Source organism: Bubalus kerabau, chromosome X (assembly GCF_029407905.1).
Source record: "Bubalus kerabau isolate K-KA32 ecotype Philippines breed swamp buffalo chromosome X, PCC_UOA_SB_1v2, whole genome shotgun sequence".
NCBI classification, from domain to species: Eukaryota; Metazoa; Chordata; class Mammalia; order Artiodactyla; family Bovidae; genus Bubalus; species Bubalus kerabau.
This window is the reverse complement of record NC_073647.1, coordinates 138,323,584-138,344,436: the sequence shown is the minus strand read 5'-3', so window position 1 is coordinate 138,344,436 and position 20,853 is coordinate 138,323,584. Positions and strand designations below refer to the sequence as shown.

The following is a 20,853-nucleotide window of genomic DNA, read 5'->3' as shown; positions in this document are numbered from 1 at the left end:
GTGTCCGACTCTTCGCGACCCCATGGACTGCAGCCCACCAGGCTCCTCCGTCCATGGGATTTTCCAGGCAAGAGTACTGGAGTGGGGTGCCATTGCCTTCTCCGATTTTGTATTGAGGTATAGCCAATTAACAAACAATGTTGTGACAGTTTCAGGTGAACAGTGAAGGGACTCAACCATACATATACATGTACCCATTCTCCCCCAAACACTCCTCCCATCCAAGCTGCCATATAACATTGAGCAGAGTTCCCTGTGCTGTACTGCAGTTCCTTGTTGGTTATCCATTTTAAATATAGCAGTGCAGAGTCATTTTTTGATGGCTAGTTTTGATGAACAATGACTTGATGTCCAGAAAGGCTTGGTCTATTTTATGGTGTACATCAATTAGGGATCTCAAAAGGAGCTTGTCTCCTGATTTGGTTCCTAGACCATTTGTTAAACTGAAATAGGAGAGAGAGGAACAATACAAATGCTTTCCAGCCAGATGTCTTTGGTAGTCTATGAAGTAGAAAGGGTGAATTAGGAGATAATAGTTGAGCTCTGAGATATTTACTATTATATGGAATAGGATATGAGATCAGTTATGTTTTTCCAAAACACAATTTTATGTACAGAAGACTACTGATATACCATACATAGTTATCCTTACATAGAAATGTTAGTTTTTGTTGGTAAGTACAAGTGCTGAAAAGGAATTTAGTATTCTCAGAGTTCTTACAAGAGGTTTAAATAGATTTGTTGGAGAATAGTTTGCTTTTTTCATTTCTCTTAATCTGGGTAATCCTGTTCTAGGGAAAATGTTTTCCCCCCTACACTGATCTAGGATGTCTCCCTAGTTTTCGAGGTGTGTCTGCATTGAGGTGGCATGTCTTTCTAATTCCCCAGGGGTTTCTGCACTGACACAGGGTGTCTACTCAGACCTGGGATGTCGCCCTGATAGCTGAGGCTTGTCTGCATTTATCTGGGATGTTTCCCTACTTCTAGGGCGAATGTTTCCACCAAGTTAGATCCTCACTCTATTCCCTGTCGCCCCAGCGGTCCCAGGTTTTACTGGTGTGATATTGCCATACAGCATAGGTACTGAGTAAAGGAATTGGTCTTTGAGATTAGGCAGTGGATACAAATTTGATGCAGAAAATGACTTAACATGAAAGCATACATGTGTGGACACATTCAGTGAGCTTTTATGTCATCCCTTTAATGTGATATAATTGAAATGTTTACTGTTTCATTATTTTTACTTATTCTTTCAGGTGTGGTATTTCTGTTTGGCAAAGTCTGGATTGAATCTGCTGAAACCCACGTGAGCTGTTGTGTCATGGTGAAAAACATTGAGCGAACGCTCTGTTTCCTTCCCCGTGAAATGGTAACACTTAAGTACATAGCTTTAAATTCCAAGTGCATTCATTCTATCTTCTGCCACCAACCTGGTCCTTCAATAGGGCTGAGACTTATCTACAATCTAGATGGTCCTTTGTTTTTTAAAAAATACTCCTGGTTCTTAGTTGTGGCATATGGGATCTAGTTCCTTGACCAGGGATTGAATCCCAGGCCCCCTGCATTGGGAGATGGAGTCTTAGCCACTGGACCTCCAGGGAAGTCCCTTTATGGTCCTTCCTTATTGCCTGCCTTATGACCCCCTGATAGTCAGCAGCTCCATTAGACATTTGGAAAAGTGGGGAAATTGAGTAAAATGCTGTGTTTCAACTTGTTAGAGCATCAAAGTGCCTGAGTTTCAGTATATAAAGCTGTCTATCCCTCAACTCTCCGTTTGCATAATTATCGGGGTTGAGAATATATGGCTCTAAAATAGGACATGACATTTGGCCCAGTTTTCATGCTTTTGCTATTTCCTCCACAGCCATTTGGTGGCTCAGAGGTTAAAGCATCTGCCTGCAATGCGGGAGACCTGGGTTCGGTCCCTGGGTCAGGAAGATCCCCTGGAGAAGGAAATGACAACCCACTCCAGTGTTCTTGCCTGGAGAATCCCATGGACGGAGGAGCCTGGTGGTCTACAGCCCACGGGGTCGCAAAGAGTCAGACATGACTGAGTGACTTTACTCACTCACTCACTCCACAGCCATTTAAGAGTCAGTTCCATTTGCTGACCCTTTTTATTTGGCCTTAACATCCACACTCCCCTCTCAGCCCCAGCCCCTCCCCATCTCAGTTGAACTGTGAAGCATTTTGGTCAAGATTTATAACATTATTCTCCCATTTTGTAGGATTGGTCATCTTTATCTCTAGTTTGCTTTTATGATGTCATTGGAAGGAATTGGGCACTGGATTTAGTATATTTTTGGGTCTATTTGTATTTTTGAATTCACCCTGTTCTGTTAGATGTTTGAGTGGGTAAAGATGAAAATTGATTTAGACTGGGTTTCTGGTAGTCAAGAAGATCTTATTTACAGATACTTTTTTCCCCTCCCCTTGCCTGCCCTCTCCATGGGAAAGCAGAAAGTTGATATAAATACGGGGAAAGAAAGTGGAACTCCAGTTACCATGAAGGATGTTTATGATGAATTTGATGAGAAAATAGCAGCAAAATATAAGATTATGAAATTCAAGTCCAAGGTTTGTATTTGGTGATAATTTTTTCAGTTCTGTGTATTAGTTGTTTGTTAGTTTCCTGATTTATGGAAATTTCATAGATACCAATATAAAACCAATATGTTAGATGCATAAAAACAGTTTTGTCTTTCTCTTTAAACTGTAGAAAATAATGTTCATCAGTTTGAATAAAAAGGTAACATGTAGTAAAGTAATGGCTTCCAATACTTGAAGCATATCTTGTCTTCTTATTCTGAAATGGAGGAGAAACTGTTCTCATTTTGTTTATATTGGTTTATTGCTAAGTTGTCTTGGTCACAAGGTTAAATCTTTAAAAGTCAGGAACTGTGATGCTATTTCTGATAGAATAAAGTTCTTCTATTCATGTGATACATATTGATTAGTTAGTTGTCTTGATTGTAGTGAGATATTGATGCCCTTGGCCATAGTTGTAGGGCTGTAACTCCCTCAGGACACTGGCTATTAACAGTGTTTGTAATAAAGGGAGGACTGAGTTGCTGAAGATGAGGCTAACTGAACTATTTGAGCTTTGACTTGTGGCTGATGGATCAAGTCTCTCTAAAGTTCTAGAAGCAATGTGATGTAATGGTGAAGAGTGTAGGGACTGGTGCTTTAAGTGCTAGCTCTACCACATCCTGGTCTGTGACCTTGGACGAGTGCTGAGTGACTTCTCTGGGCCTCTTTCTTCACCTGAGAAATGGGGCCCTGTTTCAAGAGCTGTTGGAAGAGTAAAGTCAGTTAATTGATATTGGATCAGTCCTTGGTGTATATAGCAAGCACTCAGTACATGTATGCTGTAATTATAATGTTTATTACTAATTTTTCTAGCAAGATGGAGTTGCTTAGTATCAGTTCAGTTCAATTCAGTCGCTCAGTCATGTCCTACTCTTTGCGACCCAATGAATCGCAGCACATCAGGCCTCCCTGTCCATCACCAACTCCCGGAGTTCACTGAGACTCATGTCCATCGAGTCAGTGATGCCATCCAGCCATCTCATCCTCTGTCATCCCCTTCTCCTCCTGCCCCCAATCCCTCCCAGCATCAGAGTCTTTTCCAATGAGTCAACTCTTCGCATGAAGTGGCCAAAGTACTGGAGTTTCAGCTTTAGCATCATTCCTTCCAAAGAAATCCCAGGGCTGATCTCCTTCAGAATGGACTGGTTGGATCTCCTTGCAGTCCAAGGGACTCTCAAGAGTCTTCTCCAATACCACAGTTCAAAGGCATCAATTCTTCGGCGCTCAGCTTTCTTCACAGTCCAACTCTCACATCCATACATGACCACAGGAAAAACCATAGCCTTGACTAGACGGACCTTTGTTGGCAAAGTAATGTTTCTGCTTTTCAATATGCTATCTAGGTTGGTCATAAGTTTTCTTCCACGGAGTAAGAGTATCAAAGAGTAGCAAATGATTTAGTGCATCAACATTGTAAACATTTTTAATGTTTCATTGCCTCTCTTGAATGCAAATATATCTACATTCTCTAGTGTCCCACAGAAGTCTTAAACATTTTGTCACTAGGTATTTTTCATCCCAGATGAAAGGGGGGGGGAAGATGCTTTTTTTGGTATATTTAATGCTTGTCAATTTAATTTTTGAAGTTTCTTTGTCTTAATGATTTTTAACTATCAACTTACCCAGGTAGTGGAAAAGAACTATGCTTTTGAGATACCTGATGTTCCAGAGAAATCTGAATACTTGGAAGTTAGGTACTCGGTAAGTCAAATAAAGAAAATGAATGGATTTGGGTTGAAAATGGCATTTTCCTATTTTTGAGTTTTCAGCTGGCTTTTAATTAGGAGTACTGGCAGGGCTCTTCAAACTCACAGTTCACTGAAGTGAACTTATAGTCATGAATAATTAAAATGAATTGAAATATGTAGACTATGGGTTATATTGCCTTTCTCTGCTTTCAAGTATGCATTTGTAAAAAGATAAGTTGAAATGACACAACTGTTTGTCAAGTGGAACGAATGCACAAGATGGAGTTGAACATCATTAGTCTGTTGAAGTGTCCGTCTGAGCAGTGAAAAGGTGAGAGGAGAGCATCAGTAGTGTTGCCGTAGTGCTGCTCTTGCTCCCGTGACAGACAAGGTCACTGCTGCAGGTTGTTAATTAACTGGACCTTAACCTCTCTTTACTTCCGTTCTAGTGTTTTGATCTCATGATGTTGGAAAAGGGAAACTTAAGATTTGTCTGACAGTGGTGTTGTAAAGCACCATGGAAGCATTTTGAATGATTCTCACTCCCTTGCTTTCATTCTTATAATGGAGTTGTACTTATTTAGCTATTCATCAGTAAGGCATATACAGCTTTGGACAGAAATCCTCTTTTTAGGGAGCTTCTTGGCCCATTTTTCTTCTAATGGGTGTCATCAAGATGCATTATTTTGTCATTGTGATTTGTTTTTGTTTTGTGCTGTGAATTGTTTTGGATTTCATATGTGGGAAATTACATTTCATATATATCAAAGAGGTTTCTTCCGGTGGTTCATAGAGAGGCTTTTGTTTATTTCAAATACAGAGTTTGGAAAATGTGAAGTAATAGTTTTAAGCAAAAAAAAAAAAAAGATTTTTTTTTTTCTTTGCCTTTTTCAGGCTGAAATGCCACAGCTTCCTCAGGATTTGAAAGGAGAAACTTTTTCTCATGTATTTGGGACCAACACATCCAGCCTGGAACTGTTCTTAATGAACAGAAAGATCAAAGGACCTTGTTGGCTTGAAGTGAGAAATCCACGTAAGGAGACATTTACTTTCAGAATGCTCAGTAAATTGCTGATAGACGTGGTTTTTAGACGTTAAAGACTTGGGCTCTTAATTTCAGTGTGACCACTTCCTTTTTTATGTTTGTTTCTTTAAGATTTTCCTTGAGGTATGTTTGAAATCACTCTTGTTTTGATGCTTCACATTTTAATGGGAGGGAGACCTTAGTTAAACTAGACAGACATTCGGGCATGTCCTTCATTCTGTTGCTATCATTGTGGCCTTCCGACCTGGCTGACATGGCCCAGCTGTTCAATATGGTGAACTGCTTACTTCTGAAGGAGCGAAATTTCACTGCCCAGTGTGGCTAGTGTGTGTATGGTCTCTTACCTGGTGTTTTTCAGTATTTGCATTTATGATACTCTGTTTTGTCTTCATAAATTTCTTAAAACTTTTTTTTGGATTCCTCTAAGCAGTGTTTTTGTTCTTATAAACCTCTTTGAAGTCTTGGATTTTTTTGAAAAGTCTGATAAAGCTGTGGACTTTCTTCTCAGGAAAATGAACATGTGTGTACATACACACACGAGGATTTGTATACAATCCAATAATGTGGTTTATTTTTAGTTAGATGTTATTATAAGACCTTCTTAGTAGAAGGTAGGATTGAAGACCATCTCAGTTAATTACAGATGTCTTAATTATAATGGCTTTTCTTTTTCAGCAAATAGCTATTGATTTGTTGTATCTATTCTTTTTCAGAGCTCTTGAATCAGCCAATCAGTTGGTGTAAAGTTGAGGCAATGGTCTTGAAACCGGACCTGGTGAACGTAATTAAGGATGTTGGTCCTCCTCCAGTTGTGGTCATGTCTTTGAGCATGAAGACAATGCAGAATGCAAAGACACATGAAAATGAGGTAAATAAATAGGGCAGATTTTGTACCTAGGCTTGGGGTATGATGCTTCTTGAAATTGTACAGTTCCTCTGTAAGGGAAGGTTGTTTTTTGTGGAAGAGAAAGAATACTAAATCACTGCCAAACTCCATTTTGAAGAATGAATTGAATTTATCTGATGTTGGAGCTTTTTTCCCCGAAAGACTTAAATTGCTGGACTGACTTTGTTTTTTAATTATTTTTATTTTGGAGAACTCCACATGGATATAGAATAATATAATCAACTCCTCTGTACCCATCACTCATATTCACCAGTTAGCAAGATTTTGTCACACTTGTTTATCACCCCCCCTTCTTTTTTTTCCTCCTGAAGTATTTTAAAGCTAATCTCAGACACTGATCATTTTACCCTTGTATACTTTTGTATGCATCCCTCAGAACATGCACACTTTTTTATAGAATACCATTTGTTGTTGTTGTTGTTGAGCCGCTAAGTCGTGTCCAACTCTTTGCAACCCCATGGACTGCAGCACTCCAGGCTCCTCTGTCCTCTGCTGTCTTCTGGAGTTTACTCAAACTCATGTCCGTTGAGTCGGTGATGTCATCCAACCATCTCATCCCCTGTCGTCCCCTTTTCCTCCTGCTCTCAATCTTTCCCAACATCAGGGTCTTTTCCAGTGAGTGGGCTCTTCACATCTGGTGGCCAAAGTATTGGAGCTTCAGCCTCAGAATCAGTCCTTCCATGAACATTCAGGGTTGATTTCCTTTAGGATTGACTGGTTTGATCTCCTTGTAGTCCAAGGGACTCTCAAGAGTCTTCTCCAATGCTACAATTCAAATGCATCAGTTCTTTGGCCCTCAGCCTTCTTTACTGTCCAGCTCTCACATCTGTACGTGACTATGGGAAAAATCATAGCTTTGACTATGTGGACCTGTGTCAGCAAAATGATGTTTCTGCTTTTTAAGTTACTTATTTTTACAAATTTTTTGTTACTTATTTTTGCTTCCTCTTTTATGAAATATCATTATAAACTCATGGACTTTATATATACTTAATATATTTCAATCTGTTGCAATCAATAATTTTTTTTATTTGCTGCTTAAATTGTCTCTCTTTGGTCAGTGGGAACTTCTTTATGTTTGCTTATAAATCCTGTTGGCATTGATAGGGATCTTTTTTAACAGCAGGATTTTGGCAGTGTTTTTTCCTTTTGTATGTGATTTGAACTTTTAATAATAGTTGATATAGTAGATAGTTAATAGTTAAAGTGTTAGAGGAAAGTTTAATTAGTTTAAAAAGATCCTTCGTCCAGAGTGAGGTTTCTAAATACCATTTCCCAAGAAAGGAAATGGGGTTTTGTGAAGAAGTAGCTGATTCAGGGCAGTAATTGTCCAAGGTAAGCCTGGAACGTCTTGTTATACCAGGAGGCATGGACATTATTAAAATCTATTGAAGGTATGTCAGAAGGACTCAGGAAACAACTTGAATAGTATCCTATGTCAAAGATGGAGCAATTTGAGCATGTATAACTGCAACAGATTGAAACACATGACTTCATAATGATACTGTAAACACAGGACTACACTGTGAAGTAAGCTAGGGAACAAACTTATTATTTTGAAAACTGGTAAATGAATTGAATCAAACATTTATCTTGACTTTTTTGAACATACATTGTACCTCAGGTAACCAAATGATCAGTGGAGGGAGGTTTAACTTTGTAGCTTTCCAGTTAGTAAATGATGAAGGAAGAATTGCATCTTGCTGCTTTGCAATCCATAATGAGATAAATGATCTAGGTTTGATTTCCAGAGGCTGCTAATATCACTAGAATAGAGGTAATTAGACATGACGTGATAATTAGTGGTGGTGATGGTGGTTTAGTCCATGATGATCAGTAGCAACTCCAAAGAATTCTTGCCAAAAATTGAATCAGGTTTTGATTAAGCCTTCAAATATAAATATGAATATACAGGCAATAGAGAAACAGGAACATGTTAAATGACATTCTTGGGATACAAGCAGCAGAATTTATAATGGGGGACACTATAGGATAAAGCAACCCAGTTTCTTCAACAATAGAGAAGTAACAGAAGCAGAAGATTTTAAGAAGAGGTGGCAAGAATACACAGAAGAACTGTACAAAAAAGAGCTTCACAACCCAGATAGTCGCGATGGTGTGTTCACTCACCTAGAGCCAGACATCCTGGAATGTGAAGTCAAGTGGACCTTAGAAAGCATCACTATGAACAAAGCTAGTGGAGGTTATGGGATTCCAGTTTAGCTATTTCAAATCCTGAAAGATGATGCTGTGAAAGTGCTGCACTCAATATGCCAGCAAATTTGGAAAACTCAGCAGTGGCCACAGGACTGGAAAAGGTCAGTTTTCATTCCAATCCCAAAGAAAGGCAATGCCAAAGAATGCTCAAACTACCGCACAATTGCACTCATCTCACACACTAGTAAAGTAATGCTCAAAATTCTCCAAGCCAGGCTTCAGCAGTATGTGAACCGTGAACTTCCAGATGTTCAAGCTGGTTTTAGAAAAGGCAGAGGAACCAGAGATCAAATTGCCAACATCTGCTGGATCATCGAAAAAGCAAGAGAGTTCCAGAAAAACATCTATTTCTGCTTTATTGACTATGCCATAGCCTTTGACTGTGTGGATCACCATAAACTGGAAAATTCTGAAAGAGATGGGCATACCAGACCACCTGACCTGCCTCTTGAGAAATCTTTATGCAGGTCAGGAAGCAACAGTTAGAACTGGACATGGAATAACAGACTGGTTCCAAATAGGAAAGGGGGTATGTCAAGGCTGTATATTGTCACCCTGCTTATTTAAGTTCTATGCAGAGTACATCATGAGAAACGCTGGACTGGAAGAAGCACAAGCTGGAATCAAGATTGCCGGGAGAAATATCAATAACCTCAGATATGCAGATGACACCACCCTTATGGTAGAAAGTGAAGAAGAACTAAAGAGCCTCTTGATGAAAGTGAAAGAGGAGAGTAAAAAGTTGGCTTAAAACTCAACATTCTAAAAACTAAGATCATGGCATCTGGTCCCATCACTTCACGGGAAATAGATGGGGAAACAGTGGAAACAGTGTCAGACTTTATTTTTTGGGGCTCCAAAATAACTGCAGATGGTGACTGCAGCCATGAAATTAAAAGATGCTTACTCCTTGGAAGGAAGGTTATGACCAACCTAGACAGCATATTAAAAAGCAGAGACATTACTTTTCCAACAAAGGTCTGTCTAGTCAAGGCTATGGTTTTTCCTGTGGTCATGTATGGATGTGAGAGTTGGACTGTGAAGAAAGCTGAGCGCCGAAGAATTGATGCTTTTGAACTGTGGTGTTGGAGAAGACTCTTGAGGGTCCCTTGGACTGCAAGGAGATCCAACCAGTCCATCCTAAAGGAGATCAGTCCTGGGTGTTCATTGGAAGGACTGATGCTGAAGCTGAAGCTCCAATACTTTGGCTACCTCATGCGAAGGGTGGACTCATTGGAAAAGACCCTGATGCTGGGAGGGATTGGGGGCAGGAGGAGAAGGGGACGACAGAGGATGAGATGGCTGGATGGCATCACCGACTCGATGGACATGAGTTTGAGTGAACTCTGGGAGTTGGTGATGGACAGGGAGGCTTGTCGTGCTATGATTCATGGGGTCACAAAGAGTCAGACACGACTGTGTGACTGAACTGAACTGGACTGAATACATGGGGAGGAGTTGTGCTGAGACAGTTTTATTACATATCAACCAGTTGCAAAGTATGTTGATAAATACTGTTGAGAAAGTTGGGAAGACACAAGAATTTGAATCCTGCCAGGATATTTAATCAGGGCTTCCCTGATAGCTCAGTTGGTGAAGAATCCACCTGCAATGCAGGAGAGCCCACTTCAGTTCCTGGGTCAGGAAGATCCCCTGGAGAAGGGTTAAACTACCCACTCCAGTATTCTTGGGTTTTCCTGGTGGCTCAGCTGGTAAAGGATCCACCTGCAACGCGGGAGACCTGGGTTTGATCCCTGGGTTGGGAAGATCCCCTGGAGAAGGGAAAGGCTACCCACTCCAGTATTCTTGCCTGGAGAATTCCATGAACTGCAGTCCCAAGGGGTTGTAAAGAGTTGAATGTGATTGAGCGACTTCATTTTCACTTTCAAGGAATCACTGTTTATTGACTTAGCTGGCATGATTGTATTGCATATGAAAAAACTTTTTTAAAGTAATGGCAGTCAACTGGGTGCAATTTTAACCCTCCAGGGGACTTTTGGCCATGTCTTGGGACAGTTTTGATTGTCACAACAAGGAGACTGGGGAGTGGGGAGTGATGCTGTTGGCAGCCAGGGGAGCTAAATTTCCCACAGTGTACAGAGCAGCCCCAACAACAAAGAATTATTTGGCCTAAAATGTCTGCAGTGCTGAGGTAGAGAAACTTTTTATTCATATATGAGAAACTGCTGAATTATTTCTGGATAAAGTGATAGGTATGGATTTTGCTTCAAAATAATGTGGGGTAGGGCTGTTTATGAGTTGATAATTTAAGCTGGATGGTTAGTATATGAGAGTTGATTTTATTATTTAATTTTTTATTTAAAAACTTTCATAATAAAAGTTAAAATATTCTTATGGATTAAAATCTGTATCTTTTTATGTTCTTGGTGGTTTTGGTGAGAATGCAGATGACATAGTAGGCGTCTGATAAGTAATTTTCTTCTCTGCAGATTATTGCTGTGTCAGCGTTGGTCCATCACAGCTTTGCATTAGATAAAGCACCCCCACAGCCTCCCTTTCAGTCACACTTCTGCGGTATGTATTTTTTAAGCTGGTTTACTAATGGCTTAATTTTTGTTTTTGTTGTTTTTTCTCCAGCTCTTGGTCAGTAACTTCAAAAAAATATTTTCAAGGGTAACTAGTTTATACTGCTAAGCAAATTTTTTTTTTACATTGAAGTATAGTTGATTTACCATATTGTGTTAATTTCAGGTGTATAAGAAGATGATTCATTTTTACATATACACATCTTTTCAGATTATTTTCTATTATAGGTTATTATAAGATATTTGACATAATTTTCTGTGTTACGCAGTAAATCCTTGTTGTTGATCTGTTTGATGCATGGTATTTTATTAATCCCATACTCTAAATTTATCATACTCTTATGTATTTGTCTATTCTTTTTTTTAAGATTTAATCTTTTATAAACTTAGAAAATTGAGGTATAACTGACATGTAGAATTAGTTTCAGATGTACAACATAATGATGCCATATTTTTACATGTAGCAAAATGATCACTACAATAAGTCTCATTAACGTCCATCACTGGTACTTAGAATTTTTTTCCCTTGGTGATGAGAACTTCTGCGATTTTCTCTTTTAGCAACTTTCAAATATACTGTCCAGGATTATTGACTGTAGTCACCATGCTGTACATTGCATACCCAGGGCTTATTTAGTTTATAACTAATTGTACCCTTCACCTGTTTCATGCAACCCCCCGCACTCTACCACTGTCTGTTTTCTGTATCTATGAGCTCATTTTTGTCATTTTCTTTTGTTTTTTGAATCTACATTTAAGTGAGATCATGTATTTGTTTTTCTCTGTCTTATTTCTCTTAGCATAATGCTCTCTAGATCCATCTGTGTTCTTGCAAATGACAAGTCACTGTTTTCATTATTTTCAGATAAATACTCAGAAGTGGAATTGCTGGATTATATGGTTGTTCTGTTTTTACGTTTTTGAGGAAACTCCATACTGTTTTCCACAGTGACTGCATCAGTTTACATTCCCACCAACTGTGCACAAGGATTTCCTTTTCTCTCCATCCTCTCCAACACTTGTTATCTCCTCTCTTTTTGATAATAACATTCCTAACAGGTGTGGGGTAACATCTCATTGTGGTTTTGGATTTCTCTGATGATTTGTGGTGTTGAGTATCCTTTCCTGTATCTGGTGTCCATCTATATAATGGCTGTTCAGCTCTTCTGCCCATTTTTTGATTATTTTTTTTGTTGTTATATGCATTTTTAAAAATATATATTTTGGATATTAATGCCTTATCAGATACATGATTTGCAAATATTTTCTCCCATTCAGTGGGTTGCCTTTGCATTTTGTTGATGGTTTCTTTTGATGTGTAAAACTTTGTACCTTGGTTGTAGTCCTACTTGTTTATTTTTGCTTTTGGTGCCTTTGGTTTGGTGTCAAATCCAAAAAGTCATTGCTAAGACTGATGTCAAGGAGCTTACTGCCTATGTTTTCTTCTAGGAGTTATATGGTTTCTGGTCTTGTATTCAGGTTTTTAATCCATTTTGAGTTAGTTTTTTGTGTATGGTATAAGGTAGTGGTCCAGTTTTTAATTGTTTTGTATATGGCTGTCCAGTTTTCCCAATGTACTTTTTTGAAGAGATTGTCCTTTCTCTATTGTATAGTCTTGGCTCCTTTGTCATAAATTAATTGACTATGTTATACACTATGTTAAGTTTATTTCTGGGCTCTCTTTTCTGTTCCATTGTTCTATATGTCTGTTTTTATGCCTGTATCATACTGTTTTCATTACTGTAGCTTTGTAATATAGTTTGAAATCAAGGTATGTGGTGCCTCCTGCTTTGTTCTTTCTCAAGTTTGCTTTGGCTATTCAAGGTCTAATGTGATTCCATATGAGTTTTAGGATAGTTTGTTTTGGTGATTCTTTAGCATTAAGGAGAATTTATATTAAGACGGTTTCCATTCGGAGACATTCAGTGTATGTGTACTTGAAATTGGACGAAGACAGGTGTTAGAATCTTTATTTTTTTCCTTTTTACAGTTGTGTCTAAACCAAAGGACTGCATTTTTCCATATGATTTCAAAGAAAGCATTAAAGAAAAGGTAAAGAACTCATTCATTCCTTTTAAACATGAAATATCTATTTGTTTAAAAAGAGAAGAGGAGAATGCTGTGGATTAGTAGAAATAAGCTGTTTTCTGTGTTAATTTGTTAGACCTATTCTTGTTAGATTGGACTATGGCATTAACCCATTAAAAATGTTTAACAGTGTTTAAATGTTTCACCTCCTGGAAATAATAGGATTTGACACCTTATTAATAGATGAGGGTCTCAAACCCTCCTTCAGATAGCTTAATTGGAAGCTTTTCCAAAATTTCATGATGACTTGATTACTGTTTTGGGTAAAGTATTGCCTAAAGCCTGCCCCACCCTCTCACCCTCACCTCACTAGCTGGAAGGAAGTCAAGAGAAGTTGAGGATGCTGTGGATATTAAAGGTGACATTTATTGGGAAGGTTGGTGAGGGATGGCTATATTTGATTAGTGATCTCTAAGCTCCCAGTGTACTCCATGAAGAAGTTTTCATGGATCCTTAATAAAATAGTGGAGGTGGGAGGAATAGTATAATATGAGTTTTTCATAAAAGTTCAGTTCAGTTGCTCAGTCATGTCTGGACTGTAGCACGCCAGGCCTCCCTGCCCATCACCAACTCCCGGAGTTTACTCAAACTCATGTCCATTGAGTCGGTGATGCCATCCAACCATCTCATCCTCTGTCGTCCCCTTCTCCTCCTGCCCTCAATCTTTCCCAGCATCAGGGTCTTTTCAAATGAGTCAGTTCATCCAACCAGGTGGCCCGAGTATTGGCGTTTCAGCTTCAGCATCAATCCTTCCAATGAATATTCAGGACTGATTTCCTTTAGGATGGACTGGTTGGATCTCCTTGCAGTCCAAGGGACTTTGAAGAATCTCCTCCAACACCACAGTTCAAAAGCATCAATTCTTCAGTGCTCAGCTTTCTTTATAGTCCAACTCTCACATCCATACATGACTACTGGAAAAACCATAGCTTTGACTAGACGGACCTTTGTTGGCAAAGTAATGTCTCTGCTTTTTAATATGCTGTCTAGGTTGGTTATAACTTTTCTTCCAAGGAGTAAGCGTCTTTTAATTTCATGGCTGCAGTCACCATCTGCAGTGATTTTGGAGCCCCCAAAAATAAAGTCTGACAGACTTCATAAAAGTAAATGTATTCAATACAAAGAATTTCATTTTTGGAGAGGATGTTTTTTCCTTTATGAAATGCCTCTGTTGGTAAATTTGTAGGTTATTTTTGTTTTTTTAATGTCTTCACTTGATTAATAGCAACCTTACTGGGTTCCACTTACTTAAAATTGGTTTGAGAAATCCAGTAGTCTGGGGGTACCATTGGATCAGGCTGTTATTTGTAAAGTGCCCTGAATTAGTAAGTAAAATGATTGAGGAAAATTCCATTAGAGTCAAACTGACATTTTTTTAGCTGAGCTAGTTGTAGAAAACATAGCCATCAACTTAATTTTAAGAGTCTTAATAAAGTACATCTTTTGAATACCTGATTTCTGTTCAGTTGTGGAAGCCTTTTATGTGTAGCTAGGTTTTATTTATACTTATGATGCTTATAGTTCTTAAATGTATGTTTGTTTTTAGTCTAGTTTCTTATTTATGGGTTTTTATACTGCTATTTGGAATTAGTTTCTACATTCCTTGGGATCTCTTTACGTGGTAAATACATAAATAGCAAAGTCTACCAGGAATTATATAGGAAAGTAAATAATGTTTTTGATAGGTTCTCTGATTCTTAGGCTATAAAACGTGTCCAGATGCACAAGCATGTCCCTGTGGAGGGACATTTCTGCACTTGATAGTGCTCAGTACTTAAAATCTTGCTTCATTCACATGCTTATTAGCACAATGAGCTCCTCAGAGATTTTTGTGCAAGTATTACTGTGAAATCTAGAATCAGGAATTTCATTGCTGCATTTTGTTTTGAAATGCATGTTTTTTTTTTTTTTAAACCCTAAGCAATCTTACTGTGCTTAAGCAGGAAGCCAGGGAATAGTATTTGAGAGTAAAGATAAGTGACTGGTATGTTTTTCTCTAACAGAATGTGAAGGTTGAGGTAGCTGCCACGGAAAGAACACTGCTAGGTTTTTTCCTTGCAAAAGTTCACAAAATTGATCCTGATATCATTGTGGTAAGTAGATCTTTGATCATGTCTTGGTGAAGCTCTTGATTCTTTAGTTCTTTTCAGTGTGCCTTGATTGGTACTTTTTGAGCAACAGAGAGTCTTTTCAGAGTGAAGTGACCTTGTGAACTGGTAGGAATTCATCTACTTTCTGCTAACAGAAAGGAGAAAAACCCCAGCCCACTACAGGATAGTTTTTTTCCCCTCTAATAGAAAAACAACTCATGAATTACTCTTGAAGTTTAGGATACTCCTGTTACTTACAGTTAGAGAGCTGCCTGGAAGAAAAGTAAACTCATGTCAACTGTTAATAGCTTCAAAATTTTGGCATAGAGGCCCAGCTGTATAGTGGTCACAGGAGTGAATTCCTTTGGTTTGGTGCATATCCCCAAAATTTAAGTATTTTAATTTTATGAGCCCAGTGGGTCTCTGTGACATATTCTTTTGAGAGATCATGGCTAGGAGTCTTTTTTTATCTTGATGACGAATATGCTCCTACTAAATAATAAGAGGTCATAAAATAATTCATTGAGTTCTTTGCCCCAGTTCCAAAGAGTCCTAAAACAACATCGTGCTTTGTTTCCTCTAAACATAGGTTTTAGGACTTAGGTTGTAGATGCCTTGATAGGAGTTCTGCCTTTTGTCTTGGGTTAATAGAGCAGTCAAATTATACCATGCTTTTGGGATTTTTGGAGGGAAGTAATATAAATGCCTGTATTTTAAGTGTAATAGCAGTAATTTAGTTACATGGAAGCCTTGTGAAAAATGTTTGCCATACGTTTCTGTGTTCATTTTTGTTCTTGAACCCCTTCTGGATGAAGTATCGAGAGCCTATAGGTTGTTACCAGTGTCTCTGTACCCGCGTCCCTAACAATCTTTCAAGATCCATCTTGAAAGCGCTAGGAAGATTCTGTCCACAGTGCCCTCCTGCCGTCCTCTGGCAAAGCACCAGGCCTACATCCAGTCTACTAGCATTCTCCCTCTTGGGCCCCAAGGAGATATCATGGCATCTAGGAGTAGCTGGCCTACCTTAGGGTGTTAGAGCAAAGACTGTGAGAAATCTGAACCAGAATGAAAGAATCCTAACATGGGTTTGAGTCCCTAATCCCAGGCATGAGAATTTGGAAATGAGACTTGCTCATGTCCTTTGGGTCTCTGAGTTTAATAGACAAACTTACCATCAATATAGTGGTATGTATCTTTAATTAAAATTAATAACAAGTAAATCTGTTTATTAGTTGATTTTAAACTTCATATAGTTTATTTTGCTAGTTCAGTTCAGTCACTCAGTCATGTCCGACTCTTTGCAACCCCATGAACTGCAGCACGCCAGGCCTCCCTGTCCATCACCAACTCCTGGAGTTTACCCAAACTCATGTCCATTGAGTCAGTGATACCATCTAACCATCTCATCCTCTGTCGTCCCATTCTCCTCCTGCTTTCAATCTTTCCCAACATCAGGTCTTTTCAAATGAGTCAGCTCTTTGCATCAGGTGGCCAAAATATTGGAGTTTCAGCCTCAACATCAGTCCTTCCAATGAACACCCAGGACTGATTTCCTTTGGGATCGATTGGTTGGATCTCCTTGCAGTCCAAGGGACTCTCAAGAGTCTTCTCCAACACCACAGTTCAAAAGCATTAGCGCTCAGCTTCTTTATAGTCCAACTCTCACATCCATACTGTTGACAAAGTAATGGCTCTGCTTTTTAATATGCTGTCTAGGTTGGTAATAACTTTCCTTCCAAGGAGTAAGCGTCTTTTAATTTCATGGCTGCAGTCACCATCTGCAGTGATTTTGGAGCCCAAAAAACTAAAGTCAGCCACTGTTTCCACTGTTTCCCCATCTGTTTGCCATGAAGTGATGGGACCAGATGCCATGATCTTAGTTTTTAGAACGTTTTTTCACTCTCCTCTTTCACTTTCATTAAAAGGCTCTTTAGTTCTTCACTTTCTGCCGTAAGGGTGGTGTCATCTGCATATCTGAGGTTATTGATATTTCTCCCGGCAATCTTGATTCCAACTTGTGCTTCTTCCAGCCCAGCGTTTCTCATGATGTACTCTGCATAGAAGTTAAATAAGCAGGGTGACAATATACAGCCTTGACATACTCCTTTTCCTATTTGGAACCAGTCTGTTGTTCCATGTCCAGTTCTAACTGTTGCTTCCTGACCTGCATACAAGTTTCTCAAGAGGCAGGTCAGGTGGTCTGGTATCCACAGTTTATGGTGATCCACACAGTCAAAGGCTTTGGCATAGTCAGTAAAGCAGAAATAGATGTTTTTCTGAAACTCTTGCTTTTTCGATGATCCAGCGCATGTTGGCAATCTGATCTCGGGTTCCTCTGCCTTTTCTAAAACCAGCTTGAACATCTGGAAGTTCACGGTTCACATTTTGCTGAAGCCTGGCTTGGAGAATTTTGAGCATTACTTTACTAGCGTGTGAGATGAGTGCAATTGTGTGGTAGTTTGAGCATTCTTTGGCATTGCTTTTGGGATTGGAATGAAAACTGACCTTTTCCAGTCCTGTGGCCACTGCTGAGTTTTCCAAATTTGTTGACATATTGGGTGCAGCACCTTCACAGAATCATCTTTTAGGATTTGAAATAGCTCAACAGGAATTCCATCACGTCCAGTAGCTTTGTTAGTGGTGATCCTTCCTAAGGCCTACTTGACTTCACACTCCAGGATGTCTGGGTCTAGGTGAGTGATCACACCATCGTGATTATCTGGGTCATGAAGCTCTTTTTTGTACAGTTCTTCTGTGTATTCTTTCCACCTCTTCTTAATATCTTCTGCTTCTGTTAGGTCCATACCATTTCTGTCCTTTATTGGGCCCATGTTTGTGTGAAATATTCCCTTGGTATCTCTAATTTTCTTGAAGAGATCTCTTGTCTTTCCTATTCTAGAATAAGCATAATTTACATGATGGAAATTATTAGTACAGACTTGGAAAATATGGTTATCTTTTTGAGTTTTTTTTTTTTTTTTTTACTCAGGATAGTTTTGTTTCAGTGTTTTTAACAAGTTTCTTATTTGAACTATGGAGTGATATCTGTTTATTTTGTTGCATGTTGATTAAAAGTCAAAATCAGTTGTGTTTGAACTCAGTTCTTTAAGAAGAAACTGGATGTACTTCCCGAGTTTTCTAAGAAGTCTATGTAAACTGTCACACAACATAGCTGGGTTCTTGGTTGTTAAGGAAGCAAATGAAATTATTTGAATACAGCTTCTACTGATGACCTGAAAAGTATGGGACATTAAAATTTGCATTTTCCTGAGAGACTGTGAGGTGTAAGTTGCAAATTAAAAGACATCATATGAACCTGACATCAATTAGAATAAAATAAAGTTTATTCCAGCAATCTGCTTAGCAGCCTTGTTAATGTCAAGGCTAATGAATGCTGCTGATGAATAAATTCCTGAAGAAGAAAGGACCCCAGTCGGAGGTAAGCTCATGATGCCTTCAATTAGAGACCAGAAAAAGAAAGGGCAGAGAAATTCTATGCATTATGATGATAAATCCTTTAATTTGTGTTTCTTATAATGTTATTGGCTGCCTTCTTTTTCTGACTAGGGTCATAATATTTATGGTTTTGAACTGGAAGTGCTACTGCAGAGAATTAATGTGTGCAAAGTTCCTTTCTGGTCCAAGATAGGTCGGCTGAAGCGATCCAACATGCCGAAGCTTGGGGTAATCATAATTTTCAAATCTTACTTCTCTATTTTGGCTTCTGTGTATTGAGTAGCTACCAGGTTGCACCTTGTGCTTCTTTGACTAGAAATCAGTTGCCTTATGATATGACATTTTAACTTTGGCACTAAACACCTTTTCCTTTGAATTCAGCATTTTATTAGTAACCACTGGTAATTTTAAAATTTAGCTTTTAGAATCTAGAGATAGCACGTGCTTATTAGCTCCACTTGGGCATCCCTAAGAAACAGAGCTGTGGGGTTCAGGAAGGAGATGGGAAGGAAGAATGGGAGGGATCAGACACTGAGTGGGCTGCATGTTTGTTCTCTCTGAGCAATTGCAGGTTTAAGTGTACATTCTCACAGAGGGGGTAGAGCTTGTTCAAGATCCTAGAGCTAGTAAAGGCAAGAACTAAAATTGTGAACCCAGGCCCTATCTGACTCTTGGAAGGCTTGTTCCTTTTCATTCTGCCTGCTTGCTTGATAAAGGGGGGTGGTGGGTTTTGGATGAAGCACCTTCATTTCCTAAACTCTGACACTGCTCTTTGCTTGAAGTCTTTACTTAAATCTTACCAGTGAACCAGAATGCTGCTTCATCAGAGAATTTAGGAATCTACCTTTTATAACATTCTCCAGAGAATTCTGCTGCTGCAGATTGGAGTTGGGAACCAGTGCTCTTGCTTCTTTTCCTGTTCATCTCTTTAAGACAATAGAGTCATTATTAACACATCATCCAGATGCTGGTGTTGCTTACTCCTTACTGCTTCAGGGTTCTTTATATGGCATCTTCTCAGTGTGGTCTACCCTGACCACCCTATTTAAGATGTAGTTCCTGCAAATTCCTTGTTCCCGTCACCATGTTCTATTATCCATATACTTATTACCTCCTAAAATTATATAATTTTTTTAGTTGTATATCTCAAATGAGATCAGGTATCTTTTCTACTTTGCTAACCGCTGTATCCCTTATATTCTGAGTGTCCCGAACAGTGTCAGATACATAGTCAGTGTTCAAAAATATATGAATGATGGCTGAATGAATGGAAGAATGAAAGTTTCATCATTGTAATTTTGGGGCTAGCCTCAAATCAAGTTAGAACAAAATGTCAGTGTCTGCTCGTCCATGGGATTTACTTTTTGTCCTCCCCTGTAGGGCAGGAGTGGATTTGGTGAAAAAAATGCTACCTGTGGCCGAATGATCTGTGATGTGGAAATTTCGGCGAAGGAACTGATTCGGTGTAAAAGCTACCATTTATCTGAACTTGTTCAACAGATTTTGAAAACTGAAAGGATTGTAATCCCAATTGAAAATATACGAAACATGTACAGGTATGATCCTGGATGCTTCAGAATTTCTCTGTCTTGAAATTAGCTGTGATGCCAGAATCATCCTTAGCCTGGAGGAACAGGAGCCTGTGGTGCTGTGGAGGGGAAAATTGTCTGTCTTCATGTCAGCATCACATCTCCATTCCTTTAGTGATGTGAATTATTTTGCCTTTTGAATTATTCTAATTTTATCATAATATCTCCCTCATTTAACACCATCTTGATGTTTCCTGAGAGCAGTTTGGAAATTGATGTGATATTTAGGTTTCCACCCATAATTCATTAATTCAGAAATTAATGCAAATATTTTGGAAATATAAAATCTGAAAAGTCATTCAATTATCTGGAGATATTGCTGCTTACTTCTTTTTTCCAGCCTTGTTGAGGTCAAATTGACAAATAAAAATTGTATTTTATTTAAGGTATACAGCTTGATGTTTGATATACATTGTGAAAAAATCATTACAGTTAAGCTAATTAACACACTCATCACCTCACACAAGCACTAATTTTTTCTTTTCTTTTTTGTGATGAGGACACTTAAGATTTCTTCCTCTTAGGAAGTTTCAAGTATATAATACATTATTCACTGTCACCACGTTGCTGTACATTAGATTTCTGGAACTTAATTCATTTTGCATAATGGAAACTTTTTGCTTGATTATTTCTTACAT

The 20,853-nt window shown here is 38.6% G+C and overlaps 1 protein-coding gene across 14 annotated transcripts in view; it reads left to right on the top strand.

Moving 5' to 3' along the window:
* The window catches only part of POLA1 (DNA polymerase alpha 1, catalytic subunit), a 391,031-nt gene that overhangs the window by 20,106 nt on the left and 350,072 nt on the right, over window positions 1–20,853 (top strand). For all 14 annotated transcript variants that reach the window (XM_055564229.1, XM_055564223.1, XM_055564224.1 and 11 more), the window contains exons 11-20: window positions 1,257–1,369; window positions 2,461–2,577; window positions 4,216–4,290; window positions 5,172–5,310; window positions 6,036–6,190; window positions 10,897–10,981; window positions 12,983–13,044; window positions 15,084–15,173; window positions 18,738–18,854; window positions 20,007–20,182. In XM_055564229.1, coding sequence (XP_055420204.1) covers window positions 1,257–1,369; window positions 2,461–2,577; window positions 4,216–4,290; window positions 5,172–5,310; window positions 6,036–6,190; window positions 10,897–10,981; window positions 12,983–13,044; window positions 15,084–15,173; window positions 18,738–18,854; window positions 20,007–20,182 — 1,129 coding nt within the window. The remainder of the gene's footprint in view (window positions 1–1,256; window positions 1,370–2,460; window positions 2,578–4,215; window positions 4,291–5,171; window positions 5,311–6,035; window positions 6,191–10,896; window positions 10,982–12,982; window positions 13,045–15,083; window positions 15,174–18,737; window positions 18,855–20,006; window positions 20,183–20,853) is intronic.